We start from the raw sequence: 27,739 nt of genomic DNA, 5'->3' as shown, positions 1-27,739 counted from the left end.
AAAAACAGTTGAATTGGAAGCCAGACATGAGGGACATACTGTTAGTTAAGAGTGTAAGCAACTTCTGTTTTATCCTGCTAAATGGTTGTGAGATACTTAATAGAATCTAGTCCAGATATGTGGTAAAATCAGGGCTAAAATGGAATCAGTCTCCTTTCTCTACATTTGACAAACATTCAGACAGACTATAATCAAGTCCTATTCATGTGAACTAGTATGTTTGTTCTCCAGTGCTGTGAGCATACATGAGTTCCATAAGCAATGTTCCCAAGGAGTTTACAATCTAAAATAATTACCCCTTAATGCTAGTAACAGAGGCCCCTCATGGAGGGGAATTTCACTGGACACATCAGTGCTGTGATACAGCAAGCTGTACTTGATCACATTTCCTGGCTAAAGATTCATGTATCTTATTGTCTGTTGCATTGATTTATCCTGCCAGCACCTTTTTAATTCCCTGCCCTGTTTGGATTTGGAAATCTAGGGAATAGGTTGAATTCTATTGCATCAATTTGGTGTACAGTAGTGTTAAGTGATTGTTCTAAACTCATAATGTTGAATTGAAACAACTATTTATATAGTGGAACATGGGATACATGGACTTCAATACCTGCAGTCAACCTAGTAATACAATGCATCCTCACAGTACAGTGTTCCCCAAGGCAGCTTTCCACCAATTTGCATAAAAGCAAGCTGATTTTCTGACATCACCTGTGTCCAAAGAATAGATGTGTTTTATGCACAGGATCTTTTCTAGCTCTGTAGAATAGGTTTCTCCCCACAGTCCCATAAATCCTCTTAGTGACTAGGTCTTTTGTCTTGAATGCACTCTAGACCAATGTTCTTTCACTTTAGTGTTTAAACACACTGAACAGGCAAACTGCCACATGCAGCTTTGAGTGCTCAGAGTAATCTTTCTGATAAATGTACAGATCCTCCTTGACAAGGTAGTTCTTCTAATTATAACCTTGTAAGAGGAGTAGCTCATCCTGAGGTTGTCTGATCAAAATTATAAAAAGATTTGGAGTAATGGTGTTTCAGATGCTATTATGCTCATATGGGCTATAATGTTCTGGATAAAAGACGAGTGACTTTTGAAATAAGGGACATCTGGCACTCTTTGGTTCTTTTCCTCTAGAGGTTTTTAGAGTATCTCTGCACAGGCTAATGATACATAGAATTATGCTGAGCAGTCACTCCCATAGAGTCCACTAAAATGCCCAAAGTGTTCACTGCTGCATTGAGCTGTATAAAGAAGGTGCACCAAGCCCTCTTAGGAAGGATTGTGAAATTTCTATCCGTTCTTGAACAGTGGCCATTCTTGAATAAAAATCCATTGAGTTTTGGCATATTTCTTAGAAAGAAATACGCAAAACCACAGTAACAGTAGCTCAGCTAGAATACATACAAGGAGTTATGAAAAGTAGCACTAAGTCCAAAGGAGTTACCAGCATGGATAATGAGCAGTGTCAACGAAGCTGTTAGAGAAAAGTGTGTTTTCAAAAAATAGAAGTCTTGCTCAAATGAGGAAAACAGAAGGTAGCATGAGTTTATAAAAGGAGATGCAAGCAGACAATAAGAGATACAATAAGGCATTGTAAGGAGCACACCACTAGTATCATCCATAAAGAATACTTTCGATATATAAGATGCAGGAAACCAGCTAGGGATGCTGTTAGACAGTAGTGATTGAAGGAGTTCTAAAGGATAATAAGGAGATTGTAGGGAAGCTGAATGAATTATTTTCATGTTCTCTTGCAAAGGATAAGGATAGATACCTGTACCTGAACTGATGTTTTCAGGTACAGGTATCTATAAGACAAATAAGACAAATGGCAGTAACAAAAAATGAAGTTCTTAACCTTAATGACAAATTGAAAGTCAATATAACACCAACCCCAGATGTTATCCACCCTAGAGTTCTTAAGGAACTCAAATATGAAATTGTTGCTTTTCTAACAAAAGTATGTAACATGTCCCTGAAACCAGCCTCTGTATCAGAGGGCTAGAGAATGGCAATGTAATACCAGTTTCTGAAAAGAGATTCAGGGGACAGCTAGGAAATTTAGAGGCTTGTTAGCTTAATGTCTCTTCTGATAAATTGAGTAAAAAATATAGTTAAAGATAAAATTAATATGCATTAAAGAATCAGCTTTGCTGAAAAATAAAGATGGCTTCCACAGAGGTATATCCTGTCTCACTATCTTTTTAGTGTTCTTTGGACGTTTTAATATACATATGACTATGAGTGATCCAGTATAAATTATTTACTTGGACTTCCAGAAGGCATTTGTCAAAGTTGCTCACCAAGAGCAAACTTAACAGTGATGGAATAGGAGGAGAGATCCTCTTTTAGATTAGTAATTGGCTGAAGAACAAAGCAGAGAGTTAGGAATGAATAGTAAATTCTCCTAATGGAGGGATGCAAATAATGGGTTTCCACAGGGGTCTGCTTTTCAGCTTAAAAGATCTGGAATTAGGAGTGAGCAATGAAGTTGGCAAGTTTGCTGATGATTATTATATCATCTAAACTGACAAAATGGGCACCGAAGTGGCAAATGTGATTCTGTGCAAGCATGTATTTATTGAGGCATCTTGGAGCAAAATGTCTCAACTATAAATATAAACTGATGGCTAACAGTGACAGACCAAGAAAGTGATGTTGGGGTTGTGATGGATAGCTCAATTAAAATGTTGACCCAATGTGAAAAGGCAAATTCAATTTTTGGCATAATTAGGGATAGAATTAAAAATAAATCTGCCACAGACAAATCCCTCTTATGCAGGTCTATGGTGTAACCACTTAGAATACCATGTACAGTTCTGGTCACCACACAGAAAAAGGAGCATTGTAGCATTAGAGAAAGTGCAGAAAAAGGAAAATAATCAAAGGGCTAGAGAGACTCCCTACAAAGATACAAAATCTGAGACTGTTTAGAAAAAAAGTAAGTAAAGGGAGACATATCAAAAATGGAGAAAGTGGATGGAGAGACATTTCTCCTTCTAATAATACTAGACTCTGGGGTCATCCCATCAGCCTGAATGGTGCAGGATTCAGGACAATAAAAGGAAGTTAGAAGTATAGAATTCAGGTCCACAAGATGTAACAATTATCAGTCTTTTAAAATGGGATGAATATTCATGGAGGAGAGAGCTATTAGTCTATAAGCTACCTCCTTTATTAGAGGCAATATACCTATGTACACCAGTTGCAAAGAAGTCTGGGCAGGAGGATGCCGTCCTGTGGGCAACTGGTAGCCACCGTGTAAACCAGATGATGGATTGGATAGACCTTTGGTCTGATCCAGCATGGCTTTTCTTTATTGCTTATGTTGGTGACTGTCACACCTCCCTCAGGAGAGCATTTCAGAATCAGAGACCATCACAGAGAAGACCTGCTCTTTTGCTTAATATATTTCTCTCACTGATGATGCTTGCAAAGAGGGCTTTCTCAGAGTTCTTAATGCACAGGGTGATTGATATGGGAAGAGCTGCTTCTGCATATACTTGGGCCCAAGTTATTTAGGGCTTGTGTCGGGCTTAATAGTGGATGGGGAGCCAATGTGGTGTGACATGGGTCCACCTGGGTAAAACTCTCACATTTCTAGATGTTGTATTCTGCATTAGTTGACATTCCCAAACAGTCCTCTAGGAAAGCCTCAGATTTAAGGCATGACTGTAATCCAGTCTGAACATTATCTGAAATGGACCATTTTGGCAAGTGTATCATGTGTTTACCAATCTTAAATGCAAGATGGAAATCTTGAAATTGAATTATGTAATGGAATCTATATGTATAGGTACTACAGTACCATCATGTTCTGAACTTTGGAATTGCATTCTTAATTTAGTACAGGCATTGTTTTTTCAGAAGGCCTTCGGTAACTTTTCTTACTGAATATACTATGTAAACCCACTACATTGTGATTTTTGGATTGCCATCCTTCATCATACTCTGCATGGGAATGGTGGTTGCCATCATCCTATGATGAAATCAGTACAGATGCATTTGGTTCCTGGAATAGACCACCTCATGAAGGAGATCTGGTTTTGTATTATTTCTGCTTGCATGGTAGTTAGTGAAATCTTTGTGCAGACTAGTCTTTTTGATTTTTCCAAAGGAATGACTGTAGAAATCACAATGAGTGGTAAACCTGGATGAATTACTTCTGCTTTGAATGGTCTCAGGAGTTTGCATTTCTGGATGATCTTTTCATAGCAGCTATACATTTTTAATTTCAGCTCAGGATAATGCTTTAAAAATGCTAAAGCTTGGCTCTTAGCTTTGGTTATTTGCTAAAGTAAAGGAGCAAACTATAGTAACTGTAAATATCCCTTATTCTTTCCCCTCCTTAACGTATTCATTTAACTTTTTCTAAACTTCTAAAATTGGTTAGTTCTCAAGCACAGGGAGAACAGAATTCACTGGAACTAAACCTCTCCTTTCTTCCATTCTGCTCTTTCTGATCAAGTTGGCTAGCACTCCAAGAGTGGTTAATGTTTATATTTGACTACCTCTATAGGCAATTCCTGGGTTATGAATGTCCGATTTAAGAACAGCCCATACTTGTGAATGAACTGGCATACAGCCCATAATTTTTAAAAATTACCTCAGAAAATTGTCATCACCATAGAGAGAGAGAAAGCAGAAGGGGAGGCGGCCTCCAAAGTATCACCATAGAGAGAGAGAGGAAGTGAAAGGGGAGAAAGGGAGACCTCCAAAGCAGATCTTCCGGCCCCATCCATTTGGAGAGGGAAATCTCCAGCATTTTCTTGCTGCCCAGAGGAGGCATTGGTGAGTTTGGGCAGGGTGGGGGAGAGATTCACAGTTTTTCCACTTTCACAGCTTTGCACCACTAACTCCCACAAATGCAGAAGATCGACTACACATGATTACATACAAATTTGACTTAAGGACAATTTTCTGTTTTCTCAGGAATGAACTCATTCATAATCCAGGAACTGCCTATATTATCTGCCTGTAGAAGAATGAAATTTATAATTTATCATAAGATTCTGCATGGATAGGTTCACTAGTTCCGTTTCTACAGTCATTTTAAGAGCAAAATTAGCTCCCTTTTCCTCTTTTCCTTCCTTTTACTACAAGGAAGTAGTCTCTGAAATAACACGGCATTGGGTTGTAAGAAACCAGGATGCCTTTGTCTCAAGAAAAAAACTTGTCTGATTTATCTAATACATGAAGTTCAGGAAACTGTTTAAATCCTGGTAAGCAACCCATTGAAAATTTGAGGTGGCAACATAGAGGTATGGTTCTGAAAACAGTTTAAATCTGTTTTGTTGAAGCAAGGTTATTACCCCATATCATAGCTGAAAATTTATCAGTGGCAAAAGCAGTTGTGGCATCTGTGGGGCTTTCTGTTGTTGTTATAAAGGCATTCTAAATTATATGTTTCATCTTTAGATTCTCACAAGTATCCTGAGAAAATAAGTGAGAGATACATTTTGTCTTAGTATAGAATCTTCATGATTTAAAAACTGTTTTTTTTTTTCTTTTTACAATCAAGTCCTGCAACATTTTGGCTAGTTTAGCTGATACATTTAGTAAAAGTTATGCTGTTTACTCTCATTGTCTGAAACCAACTGTTACCCAGTTTTAAAATTTCTTGTCATTGCTCTTCAAGCAGACTGTGCTAAAATTCTGTTTAATTGCAAAACTTGTTTCTAAGAACAAAACTGTTAAATACGAGCTATATCAGAACCTATCATTTTTGTTAATTAGCTGGAGCAGGGTATTAAGTCTTTCTTGGCTAACTGGTTCTGCAGCAATGTTGTCTTATATCCATTTCATTAGCACAGGGTGAAGAACAAGAAGTGGTAGGCAATCTGTGAAACTGCATTTGTTCTTTTGAGGTATGTTTTTATATATTGGTGGCCAGAGGCAAAAAGATTTGTTAGGGTGAATTCATGCTGTTGGAATAATATGTTTTTAAATCTTAACTTGAAGAAAAGGAGTACATGGGAGATTTTGATTATTGGAGCTTATTCATAGTATTTTTAAGCAAAAAAAAATCCTTATTCTTTTCAGGAGGGCTTATAATGAATTAATGATGGGTGACTTATTCTGTGAGTGATTATTTTTAGAATCTAGCTGGGAGAAGTTAAATGGACACAGCTTCCTTATATATATACAGTGTAAGGTCCGATGGCATTCAGGGGACTTTTATATATAAAAGAGAATTCTTCTCAGTTGCTGAAAAGCAACTGGAATGTAAATATTACATCTGCATTTTAGAAATCGATTTTTATACATCAGATACTTATATATGACTTGAATGAGTACACATATCAGTCTCATTCTCTAATTGAGCTGGTTTAGCTGCTGTGGGAGCATAGGAGCCTCACTGCTGTTAAAGACATATGAGCTGTAGAAGAGCAAATGTAATAGGAGCAACCAGTCTCCCTATGGTGTGAGTTCTGACATTGCAAAAAAAAAAAAAAAAGTGAGAATCACTCTACAGTTCTGGCAAGGATCTGTACCTTTAAAAAAAAGGCCCCAGACAAATACTTTGTCTATGTTTCTGTGCGATTGCCCACTTTCTTGTTTAGTCACAAAGTCGTGCCCAGTCCATCACGACCCCATGGACAACATTCCTCCAGGCTCTCCTGTCCTCTGCCTTCCCTTGGAGTCTATCCAAGCCTACACCCACTGCCCCAGTGACTCCATCTAGCCACCTCATCCTCTGCCGGCCCCTTCTTTTTTTGCCATCCAGTGAGTCCTTCTCATTAGGTGGCCAAAGTATTTGAGTTTCATCTTTAGTAGCTGGTCTTCTAAAGAGCAGTCAGGGTTGATTTCCTTTAAGATTGACTGGTTTGTTCTCTTTGCAGTCCAAGGGCTTTTCAGGAGTCTTCTCCACTGCCCACCATGTTGTTATATTTCCATCTGTCAAACAGCAGCTTTCAGAGGCAAAGGTCCCTGGAAAAGCAATTCTGTATAGCAGCCCAGTGTAAGAACAAAGGCTATAGGCCTTTCCTGTGATATGCATGTCTTCAGGTGGGGAATGTTTTTAACTTCCTGAGTGCTTGAGTAAGGGATAATGAGAATAGTGATGGGTAGGAACTGCACCTTCAGACATTACCTGTAATAATGATTGAAAATGAAAGAAGTTGCTTTCACTTGGGTCTTTTTTCATTCTTTTTGCATGCTTTAGTCTCAGAGTCCACTTCAGTGAGTGTGCAGTGATCATGTAGCCCTCCTGCTCTCTGTATCTGAAGAAATCACTATTCCCTAATACAAGAGGTAAAGTTATCCCAGAGGAACTGATTTTTACTCTTGCAGTCTTGTAGGCACTCTTGTAGTCTGCAGAAAACAGGAACTGGTTTTTAAAGGCAGCTTTTTTTTCCTTTCTTTGTAAACATTAGGCAAGCTGAATGACATTCTGGAGGAAATCAGTTGGTGTGGTGTTTTTATTTATTTATATTTAAAGCTTTTATGTACCGTCCCATTACTGGCATCTTTACAGAAGGTTGTCCATTGGAAGGGGAACACTAATAATCTTTTATGCACTTCAGTTCAGTTCATCTTTGAGGTGCAGTGTTTGACCTGTAAAAACATAAATAGCATGGGAGTTGCTTTTCAGTATATTTGTGTGCCTGCGGTCATAGTAGGTGTTTGTGTCCCCTCTCTCTAAAATTGGAGAAGAAGTTATTTGTGTATAGAATATTTCAGGTATATTTGTTTTTTTGTTTACTCATTTATTCAGTGGGTTTGGAAAGGACAGTGAAGGAAGAACTGCAAACCAAGTCAGCAAGAATATGTCTTAAAATACTTAATAAATATATTAAGAAGTTCAAAAATAAAGTAGATTTTTAAACGTTTAGTAATTCTAAACATACAGCAGGAATAGGTTGTTATTTGGATAGGAGGAATCTGTAAAGATTCACCAAAAATAGTATGCAAGTGACCTTCTTCAATATGAGGGGGACCTGCAGTGAAACATTGCAGTGTGGTCCAGACAATCAGCCATAGTGTTCCTCCTCCGCACTGGTTTTCTGCCTCCTCCCCCATCACTTGGCATTCCATACCCCTGAGCATGCTCAGTCTTCATTGGGCTGTTTTTAATTTCTCCCCCTGTGGCACTTACTTACTTTCTTACTTATTTAAACAACTTACATGCCGCCCCACCGCATATAAAATGGTTCCCCCAAGCCTTCCCTCTTGTACATGGATGATGCCATTTTAAATACATTAGTGATGATACTCAAAGCCTTCTCCTTCCATTTGTCAGAGAAAAAGGCTAACTCAGAATCTCTATTCTAAACACAATAATTTTGACCTAGGCAAGGTCACACTTTGAAGTTTTTCTACCTCTTTTCCACCTCTTTGTGGTAATAATGACTTATGCTGATGTGACATAACCTCACTTTATGTGACTTAGCCTGCACATTACCTGCTGCTTGAATCTTCTTCTTGATGTTCCTACGAGTAAAATCCTATGCCTTCTGGGAATTGCAGAACTTTTTAAAAACATGCTTAGCATTGTGTTCCAAGTGACAGTTTAACTAGCACATCTTTAAACTGCTTCCAGGTCTGAGAGTTGTCTGTCTTTGGGAAGACCAGCAACTATAAATAAGTCTGTATAAAGGCAAAATGAGCACACATTACTTAATTGAAAATTTCTTTGAGCTACTTTGGTTCCTGTACTCTAATGAGCTTTGCCATTGTTGTAAGACTCCTACTGTGATGGAAGCATATTTGTGTTGGCAGTGCCCTTAACCTCTACCATTAGGCTTTGACTGTGCTTTTATTCTGTTCCCAAAGGTTGTACACTCCTGTCTAGCAAACACTTTGTTCCTCAAAGTAGCAGAGCACTGTTTTCATGTTAGCACTGATTTGCTTTCATGGACAAGGATAGGGTAAGGAAGAACTGGTATGAGAGCTATTTTGAGAGGATCCCAAGCTGCCTTCTCTTGCATCAACCAATGGCAAAGGTTCTGGGCTCTGACAGGAAACTGTCCTGAAATTGAAGGGATGGCCTGCATACTCTCAGTAATCCCAAGCATTTCAGAGGTCTTAATCTGGAAGATCCCACTTGTTTCTACTTGATTTCTAACTGATAGGAACACTGCCATGTTGCACTTGAAGGTGTGCAATACCCTGGCTTCAGACTTACTGAGCATCCCCAACCACCCCCAAAAATGGGATGCACAAAATAATAGAACATATCCTCAGCTAACTACAAGTCATTTTCCTTTGAAGTGAGCAGTAGTGAGAGCTCTGGAGTTAAGCTTGAGTTGTTAGTAGTGGCTTATAAACAGCCATTTCCCTAAAACAATACACTGTTTCTGCAGTTGTGCCAGCTCTTCACAAATAAATTATTTAGAATTTTGAAAATAGAGAAGATAATAGTGATGGGTCATGACACTGCTGCAGGATGAAAAATCAAAAAAAGTTTTGATTTTGAAACTCTGTCAAATATAGTTTTGTAGTGTTAATTTTTTTTCTGAGTACTGCTCAAGGAAACTAATTCAAGGTGATTTTTAAACTACTAATATAGACATAATTTTAATACTTCCCTATACTTAAGCATCTTAGCAAATAGAAAGTTACCACATTGGTGCAACATGTTCTAGTTCTAATATTTGCAGTGCTGTTCATGTTTCAGCAGTGTTTAGTATGGGATCCATTTTGAAATGTGGCTTTCTCACCCCTAACTTGCACTTCATTCTACTGCCTTTGTAGATCAGGTATAGGAAGGTCTTGGAAAAATAATTCTTAGTTTTTATGCTTCCCTTGAGTCACCCTGCCAGTTTGAACAATGTACTGCTTCTTAGAGGCAGTATTTACTCCTGGAGTATTTAAACACAGAGAGGGAACGAAACTGCTTTTTTCACTAAAAGGGCTCTATTGGTGACTCAGCAAAAGAAGATTTATTTACAGAAGAAAAAACACTAACTATACCCTCTTGATCATTTCACAAAATCTGCTATAAAATTTTGCAACAGTTAAAAAAAGAGCCTGATAGTAAGATATTGCAGAATTGAATTTTGTGCTCATGTAGGATGCAATCCTTTTAATGAAAGCTCCAATGTTGTCAGTGTGTTCTACATGTGGCTGTCTTTGCAAATGGTTCAGAACAGGTAGTATTTGTGAAAAAGAGAAGCCAGGTGATGATGGGGATAAAACGGTCTGATCATATGACCGATTCTGGCTGCCTTCACTCCCAGTTCAAAATCCTGGTTTTGTCATATACACTGTACACAGCTTTGGACCACCAAGACTTGATGGAGTACATTTCCTGATAAGAACCTGCCCATGTGCTACAATCATAATCTTAGACCCTTCTCCAAGTGTAAGAGAAGCTTGGACAAGTGATGACAAGGTCCAAGTCTTTCACTTCCAAAAAAGTTGTCTTGGAAGTGAAATACTTTCTTCAGTGAAGTCGGCTTGGTGTCGGCATTGTCATCTCTTCCCTGATAGGTTTCCTCCATCCTCCAAATAAGCTTTGACATCATATGATCAGCCTTCTTAATTTAGTTGTTTTCCTTGGTTTTGGCATTTAAATTGTTTCTAGATGTTTTAAATCATTTGAACCTTTTGCATGTTTTAACATTTACTATAAGACCCTGCTTTTTTCTTAGATTAAGGCAATAAATTTGATATTGTTTGTCTGAAAAATACACAAGCCTGGCACAAAATCCCATGGATTTAATGTTTGCTTCAGCTGCATGAGTTATGTATTTTCTTTAACGACTTGAAAATAAACATAAATGAAACCAGTGAGCCAGTGGGGTAGAGTAATTAATGGCCTAGGGCAGGGGTCAGCAGCCCGCGGCTCCGGAGCCACATGTGGCTCTTGAATGCACTTGCGTCACAGCCGCCGGCTGATCCACGGCCTGTGCCGGCCAATCCGTGGTCTGTGCCAGCACAGCGCTTGGATAAGTCGAAGAAAAGAAAAGTTTCTGAAGAAAACCAAATGTTTAATGGTACTTGGGTAGATTCATTTGCTTTTACTGCTGACAAACTTACGGGGTTTGCTGTTCAATGCATGGAGCCCTTTAGCACTGACTTTGACTCTTCTGGAGGCTGTTCTCCTATTCAAAATATATGAAAGGAGTCCTATTAGTTTATAATGTAAGATTAAAAATAACAGTTTTTAATGACTGAACAAGAGCTGCAGCTAAATCATAATGAAGTTATACATAGCATTAAGGTAAAAAAATGATATATGCAGTGTTATCTTCATTTTAGATGTCAAAAGGGTTTTGTGGCTCCCGGTGTTTTCTTTTGTGTGGGAAATGGGTCCAAATGGCTCTTTGAGTGTTAAAGGTTGCCGACCCCTGGCCTAGGGAGATCTGACACTGAAACTTCATTTAGGAAGCTCTTTTGCATCAAATGTCCCTGGCCCAGTCATACATCCTCACAGGGAGGAGGACAGGATAAAGTGAGAGATCTCTATGAAAGCATTTCTGACCACCTAGAAAGAAACTAAAATATCAGAAATAAATTAGTATGCTTTGAATACTGCGTGTGTGGGAGAGTGAGCCAAACCAGTATGAAACATGGCAGAAGTCCCGTTTTCAAATCTAAGGTTTTAAATATCTGGGCCAATTCAGCTGTAACATTTGGGCTGCTTCATGCCTTAGTTTTTCCAGTATAGCAATAATCATGCCATTGAGTCAGAGAGCAGCTTCTGGCATGTGTTTATTGTTCAAAGAGTGCACTCATGCACCTAGTTTGCCTGACATTAACTCTTATATAGTGGAATGCATTCATACCACTATATAAATGAAGCAAATGGATCTGATGGTCTTTGTTAACATGTTTCAGCATAACATGCCACTGAAAACCCGCTGTCTTTACCTATGCAAGAAATTTGCCTGGCTTACTTCCCAGGCATGCTGTTTTCTAATGTGCCAGGCTGCAGCTCTCTATTGCCTAAACCATACCAAATTAGGGTTCTTTTTAGAAGTAGACAAACGTATATGCTATTGCATCCAAAGATTAGACATTTGATAAGTAATATACATGTGTTTATTGTGCTCAAGTTTTAATAATAATGTGTTCCTGTGAGCTGTTGCTGACTGCATTGAACAATTGGTACCAGAACTTTCTATTAAGTAATAACACAGCTCTTCAGCTATTAAAAAGTGCAAGTACATGGTGGACATTTAACCCCTACCTTAGAAGTTTGGATGCTTTGTTAGGTGTGAGTAGTGAAAAAGAGCCCAAATTACATTGAAGCACTAGCTAGATTTTCATGTATCTTTTGCTATCTGTGAAAATGACTTAATGCTGAATAAAAGCACTCATGTAGTTTCCTGAGAGTGAGGTTAGACATCAGAATATCACAGCCGTTAGGACCAGTTTGGGATGTCCCCACTAGTTCATTCCAAATGTAATCTATTCCAAGTGCCAAGCAGGATGCCTTGGAAATTGAATGTAGTGATTGTAATTAGTAGAGGTCTTCTGTCAGGTATTATGGTCTGGAGCCATGTAAGATTTTACAGGTTAAAATCAGCAGCATGTATTTAGCTCAGTGTCATGCGTGTGAATGGCAGTCAGTAGCATATAGGTGCTAGCATACTTCTAGCCAATGCAAGCAGGCTAGAAGTATTCTTATATATTCAGACCGACAGGTCCCAGTTATTAGTCTTGCTGCTGCATTTTGCACAAGTTACAGCTTCTGAACAGTCTCCAAGGCAGTCTCATAAAGAGTACGTAGCAGTAACGTAATGTAGAGATTGCCAGAGCATAGATTTCTCCCAGCCCTGCCATCCCCTCTTGACACTGGATTGTGAGTGGAAGATATGTTTCCATTTCTTATAACCAGCTCTCTCCTTTACAAGTGGCATGGCTGCTAATTTTGACAAGCTGCCACCTTTTTAGGATGAAGTTGTGTCTCATTATTTCTTCTATAGAATTTAATGGCTCCTGCTTCTCTCCCCATGTTCCAGTGATATGTCTACCTCTATGCTGCAAACTGGAGTGGATACTCCTAGCTGTCTAGTCTTTTATTTCATTAGGGAAAGTCCTAATCAGCTTGCTTCTTCACTTGGGCAGGCTCAGTATGTCACAAACTGAGGCTTGTTTTAGGCATTGGAGGTTGTAGTTCTGCCTTGGAGTGCTTTTTCACAGACTAGCAAGTGTTTTTACAAAATAAATTGATACTCATTCACAATAATTTTGGTTAGTCTGTTGAAAATAGCAAGGAAAAGGTCTTTAAGATCATGAACTGTTGCCAGCAGCAGCCATTACATCAAGCTGTACTGAGGAAGAGGTGAATGGGAAGCAGGGCCATTCCATCAGCCCTGTTGAAAGAGTCCATCACCCTTCTCTCCCCTTTCCTTTTTCTTGCATATTGCGCCTTTGACCATCTTGCTTAAAGGTTTATATGTAAGCCAATCTAGGAGACTTTTTGGCTGCAGAGTAGGATTAAAATGCTTAAAATACATAATTCAAATAATAGGAATTGATTAATCTGACCGTTTTGATTTCTCCCACATTTATTGTTTCCCTTAATCTCAAGTTTCTTCCATCACACTTACAAGGAAATTGATGAATTTTTGTAAGTATTTCTCAAAAACCAAGCCAAGCAACAATCTTAATGGCCTGCACCAGCTCATTCAATAGGTACAGATATTCCCAGCATGGAGTGGATCATGTTATACTTGCCTGTGATAAAAAGGAAAAAAGAGGTATCAACCCTAATCCAGCACCATTGATATGCTTGAATACACAGGGGTTTAAAGCCAGACTTTTAAGAGCTAATCACCCAAAAACCACTTGGGTGGAGGAATCTGTTAGTGCTGCTTCTCCCCATGTCAATTTCTTTTACTCTAAGGTTTTCGCAATATGAAGATATTTATGAATTTGATAGATCCTTATTGTGAAACAAACAGAACAAAATTCTAATTCATCCAGAATCATGTAGGTATAGAGAGTCCCCAGCTTTTATATCTTTTAAATTATTGAATAGTAATCATTTTAATTGTTAATTCATATACCAAGCTATAAAGAAAAATACAGAATTAACAATACTTGATTCTAAATTGTTATATTAAATAAATCTGAAATATCTCTAAACTATTACATTTTACAAATTTAAACTAATTTGTCAAATAAAAGAACTATTTCACAAATAATTCATTATAGCATAAAGTAGACGAATTTATACTGAGGAATGTTCAGTCCTACAGCTTTTAACAGCAGAGCTTGGACAGAAAGTCTCTTATGAGTATATTTGATAATAAATATACATTTATTCATATGTCCTCCTTGCTCATTTTTTTAAATAACAGAGCTAGCTCTTATTTTTTTGTTGTAGAACAAAGCACAATATTTTTATTTTCTTTAATATTTTAAAATATTTTTTTAATCCAAACTGCAACTGGATTCTCTCCTACCTCCATAATAGCATGCTTGTTGCTACTGAGATAGCTATGTGGAGTGTATTTTAAATGCATATAACAAGGCACCAGTTGTAATGAGCATTGAACTCTTTATCAGCCACCTAATATATGTTCGCATCACTCTGAATTTTCTAAAAAGTTTTTGCTTTTCATTATGTCTTTCAAGCATTGTTGTACAATTCTAATAAACATATACTCATTTAACAATCATTTTAAAATTGATGACAAGCAGCAAAGATATGCCCCCCTCATTCTGCAAATCTTCCACTTGGTTTTTGGAAAAGTTGTGTGCTTCTCATTGCACCTCCTGATGTGAGTTGTGCTCCAGCACCTTTTGAAATGTAGCAGCGGGGTTATAACTGCTCTACTTCCAAACGCCTTTCAGATGTCATCCTTTTTTGCTGATAATCAGATTACTAGCAATATTATACATAGGCTAAAATGTAGCTTGGCATACCTTGATCATGAGGGAAAAGTGCTTAAGCAGCAATACTGTCACTCTGAGTCATGAAATTTGGATACATTTAGATCAATTGGCCACATCAGTGGGACAATCTTTAAATAGATGCATATGAATCCCCTACATTGATTGTTAGTGCTTTGCTTATAGGTGCCTCATGGAGAAGAGGTTTGTCAGCAGCTGTTAGCCATAATAGCTACATGGATGCACCATGCTGATGAGCAGTAAACCTCTGAATATTAGATGCTGAATGCAGAAAGAAGTCAGCTGAACTGAGGCCATGATTCAGCAAAGTGGGTGTTGTTCTAAATGACTATCAGGTGAATTATAAGCTGACCAGTTTTGCTTTACTTAGTGGATAGGCATTACCTGGACACTTGTTGAACATCTGGACAAGAAATAGACACTGTAGATCAGACATGGAATGCAGAAGGCTAAATTAAAATTAGTTGATGAAAACTGCTTTAGTCTAGGGAGGGTGATGTAAGGGTATGAGTTTTTCAGTCCCATTGGGGGTAGGGTAAGCCTTAAGGAACTGTTAGCTATGAATCTTTCCTTAATTCACTTTTTAACAAGGTTATGTACTTAGCTTTGAATGGTGACTGAATGGAAAACAAGCCATACATTTGCTGCTCAGCAATTTGAAAGATTTGTTATTTTTTTCCCTTTAGTTAGGTGCAGTGCCCAAAGAATGTCAAAGTTCAAGATTTGTTGTTAGTTGCAAGGTCATGCCCGACCCAACATGACCCCATGGACAACATTCCTCCAGGCTCTCCTGTCCTGCACAATCCCTCAGAGTCGCCCAGGCTCACACCCACTGCCTCAGTGACTCCATCTAGCCACCTCATTCTCTGCCATTCCCTTCTCCTTTTGCTGTCAATCGTTCCCAGCATCAGGGTCTTCTCCAGGGAGTCCTTCCTTCTCATTAGGTGGCCAAAGTATTTCGAGTTTCATCTTCAGTATCTGGCCTTCTAAAGAGCAGCCAGGGCTGATTTCCTTTAAGATTGACTGGTTTGATCTCTCCGCAGTCCAAGGGACTCTTAGGAATCTTCTCCAGCACCACAATTCAAAGACCTCAATTCTTCAGTGCTCAGCCTTCCTTATGGTCCAACTTTCACAGCCATACATTGCAACTGGGAAAACCATAGCCTTGACTATACGCACTTTTGTTGGCAGGGTGATGTCTCTGCTTTTTAGTATGCTGTCTAGATTTGCCATAGCTTTCCTCCCAAGGAGCAAGCATCTTTTAATTTAACCGACTGCAGTGATCTAAAGTTCAAGATAGTCCAAAACAAATTCATCCTATCAGAGAGGGATAAGGATCTAGTTAAGTATAAATCCTTGTTAAGGATCTAGTTAAGTATACAGTGGTACCTTGGCTCATGAACTTAATCTGTTCCACAACTCTGGTTGTGACCCAAATTGGTTGTGACCCAAGTCAATTTTCCCCCTAAGGTTCAATGTAAATAACGTTAATCCGTTCTGTAACTATTTTTTAAATCAGACATTTTGAAATAAAGTACTGTACAGTACAGTGGAGAACACTAACCTAGGTTGCGGGGGAGGTTATTGTTTTGATGGAGAGTTCCCCTCCATAAGGACATGAGGAGATCTCTTTCAGGGGTTTCCTCTCTTCTTTGTCTCTTAGTTGTAGGGTCAATTTTGGTGAAAAATCTGTCTATAGCCACTTGTTTTTTCCTGTGCTGCATAACCCTCCAGAAATGTGAGACCACGTTATTGTTCATCAGATTCAACACTCTCTTCGTTACAGTTATGTTGGGGTGGTGCTTCTCAAAGAAATCCTGGCATGGATGCGCTCCTGCAGGAAAGACGGGCACAGCACAGCTGTGATCATGCATGTGTTCCCTGCACAAACATGACTGTGGTTGTGGTCATCTCCCCACTTGGGGGGGGGGAGATGGCCGCGATCATGCTGGCTGGTGGGGGGAGATGGCCGAGATTGCGCCCGTCTTTCCTGCAGGAGCGTGCCTGTGATCACGCACGTCTTCCCTGCACGAACGCAACTGCTATCCTGGCCATCTCCCCACTCAGTGGGGGGGCGGGGGAGATGGCTGCGATCTTGGTCACCGCCCAAAGTGGAGTTCGTGACCCAAGTCAAAATTTTCATGAAATTTTTGTTTGTGACCCAATTTGGTCATGAATCAAGGCGTTCGTGAGCCAAGGTACCACTGTAATTGTAATAATCTTAAGTTGGGGGAGGGTTGTGTTTGTTTTGTTTCCATTTGTCATGTTCATGTTCCTTCTGATTCATTGTACAATAGACCATTTTGGGTCACTGTTAGAAAGGTGATCAATAAAAGCCTTAAATTGTTCAGTAGTAATGTTGTGACCTAAAACACAACTGGCAAAAAAACAAGCACAGATACTAATTTTTTCTGTTGTATTCCTGTGTGCATGTCTCCACTGTGTCAGATCACCCTCTTGTTACAATTTTTTTCACTCAAGTATGTACCTTGCCTGAGAGTCATGAATATAAGAAGTAGTATTAGAACTGTTATTTTCAGTTAGAAAAGGGTTAGGGGTAGGAAAATTTAGAGGAAGATTCAAATGTTGAAAATTCCACTTTGCACTTGGAATAGCAGTCAAATGCATTGAGCATTTTCTTACAAAATCTTTCCAATGTTTTCTTGCAGCTGTTGGTGAATCAGAAAGTGACATCTACATGCGATTCATGAGGTCACATAAATGTTATGATATTGTTCCAACAAGCTCAAAGCTTGTAGTTTTTGACACTACACTACAGGTGAGTTTTCCTTTTTCAGGATCCCTTGCCTTTATAGTAATCTAAGAGCTATATGTGATTTGATTGTCTTCTAAGAAACAGATGGCCTTAATTTCAGAGCCCAACATTGCATGTAACTTCAGGCTTTTAATACTTGCAGAGGCTTTTTTAATATTTTAAAAAGGAGCAGTCTAGAAACAGCTATCAAATGTCAACAACAGATTATATTTGATTTGAAGAGTTATTTTTCCAAGAGACTTCTGTGCTTCTTACAAATTATATATTTTAAATTAACTACATTGACCATAAACTAACATTTCTGGTTGACTCAAAATTCATCCCTTGCTTAATGAATTAACTTGAAAAGCATCTTTTCAGTTTAAACAAGATGATGCATTTTTCTAGAAACATTATTCTACCGTATAGTGACATTATCTTCTTGAACGTAATAGCAAATAAAAACAACCACTAGTCTGCCTCAATAGATTTTTGCATAAAATGCATTTCTTTATCAATCTAAGAGTTAAACACAACAACCTCAAAGCTTAGTCTCTGAAAAGAACAAACGTATATTATTGACCAGATAGATTATGCAGTCCAAACTATCTTGAGAGGAACACAACTGTTATTCAAAACCACTGCCCATGTTGGTTGTGGATGACAGGACTAGTAATCTGTGACATCTGAATTGTACCATGCCAGGGAAAGGTAGCCTGAAGGAAAAAAGTAGTCTTTCTATGTAAAATTTTTACCCTCATGGCATTAAAATCTGATACTAAGACTCTGATTCTCCCATTTTAGGTAATTGATTAGCTGTATAGGTGGATTCATTTCATGTTTTTCTGATAGTGCAGTGACATTCTTAAGTAGCCAACCTGAGACTAGGTTTCCTTGAGCACAATGGGACTTAGGGCAGAGTAGATGTACATACAATTTGTACCATTAGTCAGTGGATAACCTACTACCACATGCAACAAAATCATGAAGGGTTATTTATTTGTTTGTTTATTTAAGGCTTTTATAGATCATTCAATTAGCAACAACTCTTAGAGCAGTGAACAATTTTTTAAAAACCTGAAAAACATAATATATAGTATATCACAAGGTAGTTACCTTCAGCAGAGCACAACATCAATCAGATAACAGTAAATAGTAATAATACAAGAATAAAACCAAATCACAAAATGCCAATGGCATAGAAATAAAACCAGTATAAAATCCAATAACATAATCATTATACATAACATTATAGTATTATTTAACAATATACTGGGAAAATTAAAAGGTTTTAACCTGGCACCAAAATATACCAGGCACACATCCCTGCAGAACTGGTTCCATAATTGGAGTGCCGAGAAAGCCCTTTCCTAACACTCAGTGTTACCTTCTCTTTGCTGTCACTTATCAGTTTTAAGTGTTCCAATCCCACTTAACAGCTTTGAGTTTTCTGTTTGCTAGGGGAGATATCTTCCATCAATCTTACTGCTCCCTGCTTATTCAAGTGACATACTACTCATGATATGAACATGATTTCTGTGGAGGCTAAGCTTGCAGAACTTTCCATACTGCCATTTTGGTCTACAAACAATGTCTCCTATCAATTCATTTCCAAAAGAATGAATTGAGAGGAGGCAATTTTTGTAGACCAAATGCCTTGAATAGCAAAATTTCCACACTGGGCCATTGGAGGTGGCTGGATAAATGCAGTACTCTCCTGAAGTTGGAAAGAATTGTCCACCATTGAAGGGTTGATACAACGTTGTCTGGAATGTTCCAGAACATTCAGCAGGCATTAGTTATGAGGTTGAAGGCCTATAGGAACTTGATTCTGTGGAGACCTCTTACTTGAGTCTTGCTTCTGTTCTACTGGCAATGGAGCTCAGGATGTTCATAAAATGTGTATTTTCTGTGCTTATTCCTGCCTTGAAGGGATCTAGGTCTAGCTATATTTGGATGACTGGCTCCCAGTCACTCTGTGTGATATCACCAGTGTGGGACCTTCTATACAACATGGGGCTCTCAGCTTTTTATACAGCCATTGAGTGTTTCTCAGTATTCTTGCACCCTTGACATTCATGGTTTTCCAAAGGGGCTTAAAATACTGCCTCTCCAGTTTGGATTCCTGTTCACATTAGACTTTATCCATGGTTCTCCAGGCATTAATACTACAATTTCTTGAACCTCTGACCATAGCAGTTTTTCACCTTTTTCTCTTGGAAAGTGGCATTCCTAATAGTTACTTCAGCCCAGAGGACCCCACAGATCCAGTGAATTGTGTGCATTACTGGAGTATCATTATTCCACATGGATAGCAACATGTAGGCTGTGTCAGATTTCCATTTGAACCAGGAAATCCTCTCACCTATCCTTTTTCCTTCATGGGTACTGACAGTGAGGAACACACTATATGCCCTTTGTATCTGAAGACCCTTATCAAGAACAGAATCACTTTGGGAAATGCCTCAATTTTTGGTTTGTTAGAGGGCCAATGGAATGGACATCCTGTATCTTCTCAAAAACCATCTGGCTGGGTTGTTCATGCTGTAATGTTAGCATTCAGATTGGCTGGACTCCAGCTCTTGAATCATCCAAGAGTACATTGATGAGAGGAGTTGGGAGGAGCGTGCTACTGTTAGATGTCTGTTGATCTGCGACATGGTCAGAAGAGGTGATTGCTCCTTTGGCCATGTGGTCCTCTCTTTGATACTGTAGTGACAACATGGACCTGTCTTGCAGTAAGCCATCCTGATGTTTTACCATATATTTGCTATACAGAGATCATGAGGAAGAAACGCAGGCTACTCATCTGCCACTATGGCTCTTTGAGTAGTCATCTGTTATTTCCCATTCCTATGTTTCTGTCCATACTGAAGTTGGTTAAGGCACATTAGAAATCATTACAAATCATTGGACAAATCATATATGGAGTGGATATTGAAATTATTTGTGTTCTTTTCTGTTGGTCTTGAGGCCACACTCATAGACTCTCAGCCCAACCTACCTCACAGGGTTGTTGTTGTGGGGATAAGATGGAGGAAGAGATGTAAGCTGCCTTGAGCCCTTTGTAGGAAAAAGGCAGGATATAAATAAATTAATAATTAATAAATTAAACTAAGGGAATAGTCAGGAACTCGCTAAGAGCATGAGTGCTGAGATGGTGGGGAAGGGTTCCTGTCCGTAATTCCTCTGTATAGAACTTTCCTGAAAGAAGCTCCATAAAAGCCCAGAGTCCATTTGTATGAATGTACAGATGACCACTGGAAGAACTGCAGAGACCAGGGAGCAACCTGCATTGTATAACTCCACCTGAAGGGAATCTCACAAGGCTATGCCACCACTGGGGAGCAGCATAGGCTCAGAGCTCTAGATTTAATGAGTGGAACAAAGTGGTGAAACGTAGGAAGCTACCTTATGCTCGATCAGGCTCTGTTTGTCAGTCAGACCAAACTGTTGACTCTTAACAGTGAATTCTCAGGGTCTCTACAAGAGGTAGTACCAACTCTCTGATCCAGAGATTGCACTTAGAAATTTCTTCATACAAACCATCCCTTCTGTTACAGAGCTATGTGGTAACATAACGTATGATCCCCAAAGAGGAACACAATAAAAGAATACCCTGATGAAAAGCAAAATAATCTGCAGTTAAATATACCTGTTGCCATCTTCTTCAGATTGTGATCTTGAGTCATGCATGCTCATTCCTTACCAAAATAAATTTACACTACAAAGCTCTTAGCAATAATAATAATGCCCCAAAAATATTAAGCCAGTAGCTATTCCAGGAGGAGAAATGTCTGTTACAAGATACTTGTTAGTTATAGGTTTAAAAAAAACGAAGAACAAAAGTTAATATTGGCCAGTTTTATGTTTAGGAACTTGCTCTTTAAAAGTCTGCTGCAGATCACAAGAAGATTGATAATGGACTGGTTTTGGATAGGAGGAGACAGTTAGAAATGTCTTTGTCCTGTCTCCAGCTAGAATTATAAAACTCCTTGTGAAACCTGTGTGGGAAGACAAGGGAGGGTAGGAATGTCTGTTTCATAATGATGCAGTGCACTGAAGCCGTTAGATTGGATCTTTCTCCTATTTTGGAAATGCTGGAGTTCTGAAGTTGAATCTCCATGCTGTGGATAATAAGAGTTCAGCTGCTTGGCTATAGTATCTCTGCTACTCTTCTGTTATAGTAATAGGTTAATCCTATTAACTGTTTACTTCAAAGTAAGTGCCACTGAGTTCATTAGATCTTATTCATAGATAAACGTGCATAGGATCATAGCCTTAATCAGTTGATGCTGATGTCATTTATAATAATGTGTAATCTATAGGAAAAAAATGAAGCCAAAGTTCCTAAACACATACAAGAGCTTTAAAAGATGGGAATTAAAATTGATACGCTTAATTAGTTACAAGGGACATGAAAAAATTACTAAGTACTGTATATTAAAGAAGTACACTATGTGGGTCAGTCTGTTCTTATTTGCTAGACAATGTTATTTGTGTGTTACATGGTAATTATGTGATCACGGCATTATCTATTTGAAGTGAACAAAATTCTTGTAACTCAGACATCTAGCTGCTTTGTCCCTGGAATTGGTGGAATGTTCGGGTAAATGATTTCACACTAAGTTTAGCTTATTACTAAGACCAAATGAAGGGCAAGAATCAAAAATATGGCAGCTGGGTTTGAGGGGGATTTTGTGTGTTCAGCTTCAGAATAGTTGAATGCTGTGTAAAAACTAACTAATGAAGACCAGTGATATTTTGAAATCACTCATATATGTCCACAGATCACTATGGTAGTCTTTTCTGTATGGCAGTTTTTTTAACCCTTGTTCTTTCTTTGAAATCATGGATCCTAAAAGGAGTTGCTTCCCTTTTTTCCTGGTTCTGTTAGATTTGATTCATCATGCCATCCTTAGTATGCTTATTCAGATAATAAATCTCATTTGACTGATGTGGAACTTAGTCCCTAGTAATTGTATTCAGCATTACAATCTCAGTTATCAAAGGTAAAATTAAGCTTGTACCAAAAAAGGAAGGTTTAAGTTGGGTTTTTGATACCTGAGAAAGTACTCAAGAAATGATAAAAACTCATATCGTGTGATGACGTAAAAATGAAAAGTATGGGTCAGAGTTAATTTGGTTTGGAATTGTAGTATTTTAAGCTCTGTTAAAGTATCTTAACATTTTTGGAAGGAAGGATACATGGGTAGACACATTTAAAACTCAGTTTTCCTTAGGCTCAAGGTTGGGGCATATTTGACAGGGTATCGTTATAAATGACAATGGTCAGATGTATATTTAAAATACATTCTTAGAACATTGAGAGAAAATCGACTTTTTATATCCGAAATGTTTCTCAGAGTGTGGTATACATAGAAATGTACTTGAATATAATAACTAGACATATTTCTCTTAATTAAAATCTAATGTATTTAACGTATAAGTAAAACTGTATTGACACATACTGCTGAACTATTCTGTCTGTGGTCTGCAGTAGTATAGGAAGCTGACAGAAAAACAGTGGTGTAAAAGAAGAGAAAGACAAAATATGGGATGGATTCATTCAATAGAGGAAGCCACATCCTTGGGTTTACATTTACTGAGAAGGGCTGTCAAGGACAAGATATTTTGGGGGGCATTCATTCATAGAGTCACTGTAAGTCAGAAATGTCTTGACAGCATATAACAACAACAGCACTAAAAGGTACAGATTCCTAGAATCTAGTTCTTCAAAACGCGCATGTGTGTGTGTGAGATTATCACTTTGTCCTGTCAACAGGCCCACTGACCCTGAGGTAGTAATTGATGGGGGTGTGTGTGTGTGTTTGTGCATGTATTTTGTATTATTATACCCAGTCCTGATTATGTTCTGCTAAGATTTGTCTAGCAGGTTATATTACATGCTGCAGTTGGCTACAGTTAATAGAGCGGTTGGTGGTATAAAGACTCTTGTAAGCCTTTTGAGTTTGAGCCTTTTTTGTAGCACTGCAGGGAGTCACGGGGCATGATTTTAATGTTCGTGCTTGTGGGATTTATTATACTGACCTTCAGCCAGATGGTCTTTGTCCATTTTTTCCTTCAATGCAAACTTTGAAAAGATGTTTAATGCTACCGATCACTGCCCTGCTGGTCATAATAATTGCCATGTTGAATCTAGTTCAGCATTGCATGTATACAATGCTCACCAGCTGCCCACAAGAACCCATAAGCAGGGATGAGTGCCACAACAACTACCTGCTCTTCAGGAATAGTAGCCATTAGTAGTCTTCTTCTCCATTAATTTGTCCAGTTCCAGGCCCACATGTGTGTGTCTTGCAGTATTCCAACTGTTGTGTTCTCCCCTTTTGCTGCTTTATTTTGATTACTGCATTTATCTTGGCATTTTAAAATAGGTGCTTCTCAGCTCCCTCTACGTCCTTTATATGCCTAGGGTGGTGGTGGTGGTTTGGTGGGGGGCATTGAAGCAGTGCAATGGCAAATTTCCTAATATTTCAGTTTGTCCTTTTACCTTTTTCAGGCTTTAACTGCATTTTTATATTAACTGAGGGAAGAATTTTAGCAAGCATATTCTTCTCTTGCAGTTGTTGCAACTGTCTAGCATGTCTTCAAAAAGTAAGAGGATTGATCAGGTATCTCCTTTTAATTACCTCATTATTATTTTTTTTTCAGGTAAAGAAGGCTTTCTTTGCCTTGGTGGCAAATGGTGTCCGAGCAGCTCCACTGTGGGAGAGTAAAAAACAAAGCTTTGTAGGTAGGATAATGTTTATTAGTACAAAATTTTGGAGTAGAGCTATAACTTCATGATATAGTGAAATGGTGATTTTTGCTGCTTCCCTACAGTTACCTGTTTTCTCAAGGTTTTTCTCAAATAAGGCTTCGGTCTGGTTCAGATGCAATGGGAAATGGAGTTTTCTGATTATATGAGCAAACCCAAATGAGCCCCTGTCTGTCTGAGCCTCTTGTACTGTCTTGCAGAGGTATTCATACCACCTCCACCCTTTGAATGTTCCATGTTTTGTTCTGTTAAACCAGGGAATGAAATGAATTTAACTGGCATTGTTTGTTTACTTTTAGTGTACACAGGTTACATAACACATTTGTGCTGCAATAAGAATATTTTGCACCTTCAGTGTATTGAGTATCTTGTGTACATCAAGGGGTAGCAATGCCAATTAAATCTGGTGCAATATCAGGTTATAATACAACAACATGTGGAAAAGTCAAGGGGAGGAGGTGAATACTTTTCCAAGGACTGCTTCATCTTCTTTTCTCATACCAATGAAGAAGCCATTGGGAGCTGCTGACTTGAAACAAACTTCATTTCCCAGTGATGTCTGAATTCAGGTGAGCTGTTGTGTTCAATAACTGTTTGTAATTGTTGACAACACACATTGTGATTTCAGATTCTAGTTTATTTTAGTTTAACTTGAGTTTAAAGAAGCCACAGTTTTCCATGCTCAGATCACTGGGAGTTGTGATTTCTTTACAAGAAGCTTCCTAATTTTTTCCTAGGGCAGGGTGAGTGTGTAATTAATTGAAGGTATAGCCCATTCACATTGTGGGAATCCATACTTGCCCATTACACTTAGAGTAGACCTCAAATCACAGGATGGATTGAAAAGATAAAATTAAAAATGTGCTTGATGGCAGAACAAGAGGTGTTATATATTTGAGGTTTGATATGGACAAGTAGACTCTGGGGGATGGTGGAGGACAGGAAGGCCTGGAGGAATGTTGTCCATGGGGTCAAGATGGGTCGGACATGACTTCGCAACTAACAGCAACAGTGGACATTTTCAAAGTTTGGGACTCTGGGTACTTTGTGGATCCAATTCTAGGGAGCCAGCTTCATTATTTAAGACCCAGTTCTGCAAAAAAGTGAAAAGTGATTCCTAAGTTTGAACATCAATATTTTGGGTGCTTGGGAATTATTTTCAGTTTTGCTGAAGATAAGTAGCAACTATCACAAGCCAAGCAGTTTCATTTACAGGCAAAGTGCATTAGCAGTATTTTTAAAATCCAGCTTCTTTTTTCTCTCCTGGAATATCATTCTAGACCTTGCTTTTATGATAATTACACAAAACATTTTTAAGACATGGTGTAATACACTGCAGTCATATATGACTGGACTTTATGAGACTATGCAATTAGTGGTTTCCAATCTTTCTTTCGCAGAGGGGCCTCCAGATCTCTGCAAGATATTTCTGATTAATGAGATTTTCTTTATATATACCAATAAACTAGTAATAAAATGCATGTCTGGACATATAACTTGTTTCTCTCCTATGTAAAGGCATGAAATTTTAAAAAAGTAAATGTGCTATCACTGAGCTATATGGCCTCTCATTGTAGCTTTCAATGCTATTCCAATGTAATGACAACCATAACCTGGCACTATGGGAACAAACCATAGATGCCCAAGACATCTGAAGTGTACACAGTTGGGAAGGCTATTCTGTCAATTTACATTAGGGAGAAAGCATTTAAGCAATTAAAACTTGTTGGTAGCAGGGTGAAAATAAGATGTGATCAAAAGCTCAAATGTAAAACATTTTCCCTTTATCTCATTGCAGGAATGTTAACTATTACAGATTTCATTAATATATTGCATAGATACTATAAGTCTCCAATGGTAGGTATCATCTCATTATTGCAACTATTTTTGGCAAAATCGCATGCCTGAAATAAAAATACTGCTACAGTGTATTTAATTGTTGAAACTGGATGGGAAACTGGATGGATGTGTGGCAGAACAATACTGTCGTTTGAAAGAAGTTTTGTTCTTAAATAAAGTCTAAAAAGTGACCAGTTCAGGAGGTTTTTTAAAATTACAATTAGTTACTGTGTAACCAAGTTGCCCAACTTTGGGGTGACTAATAAAGAGAGAGTCATTCTCTCTCTCTCTCCCTCCCTTCCCTCTTCATGGCTCAGTTAACCATAGCATGTCCAAATCAATATAAAAAGCAAAAATAACATGAATGTAACACAGTATTTATTGAAAACATGTACAGTGGAGAGAATAGGCACTTAGATATAGTATAGAGAATAAGTGCAGTGGTACCTCGGCTCACGATATGCCTCCAGTCTGTAACACACACACTGTAGGCTTTGCTATTATGACATCATGGAATTATCATGAACATCTTGACTGCTTACAGGGAATACCATAAGTATTGACTATTGACAGACTCATATATTTTCTATGAGAAAATTAAGAGACCTTCCCTAATAGGCTTACCAGAGTACTTAGTTCAGCATTAAGGAAGACCCGAGATTCAAGGAAGGGCCGTTGATCTGGGAATGCTATCTGTCCCTCCAGGCTTTCTGGGGGGTTTGCATCTGGTCTTAAAGATTCTATAGTTGTACTGCCCACCAGACTCCTTACCTGCACTGACAGAGGTGATTTCAGTTATGATACTAAAGTCCCCCAGGCCATTGGTCTGGGGGGAAATTAACATCCTTGCCGAGGGTACCCTGTCTGGAGTTGCTTGGGATTTCATGGGCTTCACAAAAAGCATGGGGATTGTTAACCTATAATTGGTCCAAAGCATGTACCTAATAAAACTCTGGATTTGTTTTTTTCAACTGGACATGGGATAATGCTCTGAAAGTGGGAGACTTTTGAATTAATTGCCTCCTTATGGTCAGTTCACTGCCTGTTGAGATTCAGAGAAACAGCAACTCTTCCCTGCAAGGATGGGGAACATATTAAAATGGTTCACCTCTAGAAACATAGAAACAAAGCAAGTCAGAAGGGTCCTCCTGGGACATCTAGTCTGACCGCCAGCTCCAGCCGGCTCTACACATGACATGCCTACCGTTTGCATGTCCGGCCTATCCTTGAACACCCTCACCGATGGGGCTTCAACCGCCTCCCATGGAAGCTCATTTGATACCCTAGGGGTCCTGATTCCCAGCAAGTACTTCCTGGCATCCAAATTGAACCTTGGTTTCCTGAGCTTTCTTCCATTGGAACATGTCCTGCCCTCCTCCACAGGGAAAATCAGGTCCCCTCACATAGCCATCTGAATCCATTATGGTTTTCCAAGGACACTTGAGAGTTTTCCAGCTGAAGGTTCTGTCACATTTCTGGTTGATCTCTGGAGTACTGAGGTGAGCTGGGGAGTTGACACGAAAGCACCTGAGCACCTAGGTAGAGAAAA

General features: G+C 38.6%; 1 protein-coding gene across 5 annotated transcripts in view; it reads left to right on the top strand.

Annotated features, from left to right (window-relative positions):
* PRKAG2 (protein kinase AMP-activated non-catalytic subunit gamma 2) overlaps positions 1–27,739 on the top strand; it is a 240,642-nt gene that overhangs the window by 173,844 nt on the left and 39,059 nt on the right. For all 5 annotated transcript variants that reach the window (XM_044424712.1, XM_044424714.1, XM_044424713.1 and 2 more), the window contains 3 exons: positions 17,485–17,594; positions 24,246–24,327; positions 26,150–26,208. In XM_044424712.1, coding sequence (XP_044280647.1) covers positions 17,485–17,594; positions 24,246–24,327; positions 26,150–26,208 — 251 coding nt within the window. The remainder of the gene's footprint in view (positions 1–17,484; positions 17,595–24,245; positions 24,328–26,149; positions 26,209–27,739) is intronic.

Source organism: Varanus komodoensis, unplaced genomic scaffold (assembly GCF_004798865.1).
Source record: "Varanus komodoensis strain SLA01 unplaced genomic scaffold, ASM479886v1 scaffold15, whole genome shotgun sequence".
NCBI classification, from domain to species: domain Eukaryota; kingdom Metazoa; phylum Chordata; class Lepidosauria; order Squamata; family Varanidae; genus Varanus; species Varanus komodoensis.
This window is presented reverse-complemented; position numbering and strand designations above follow the sequence as displayed.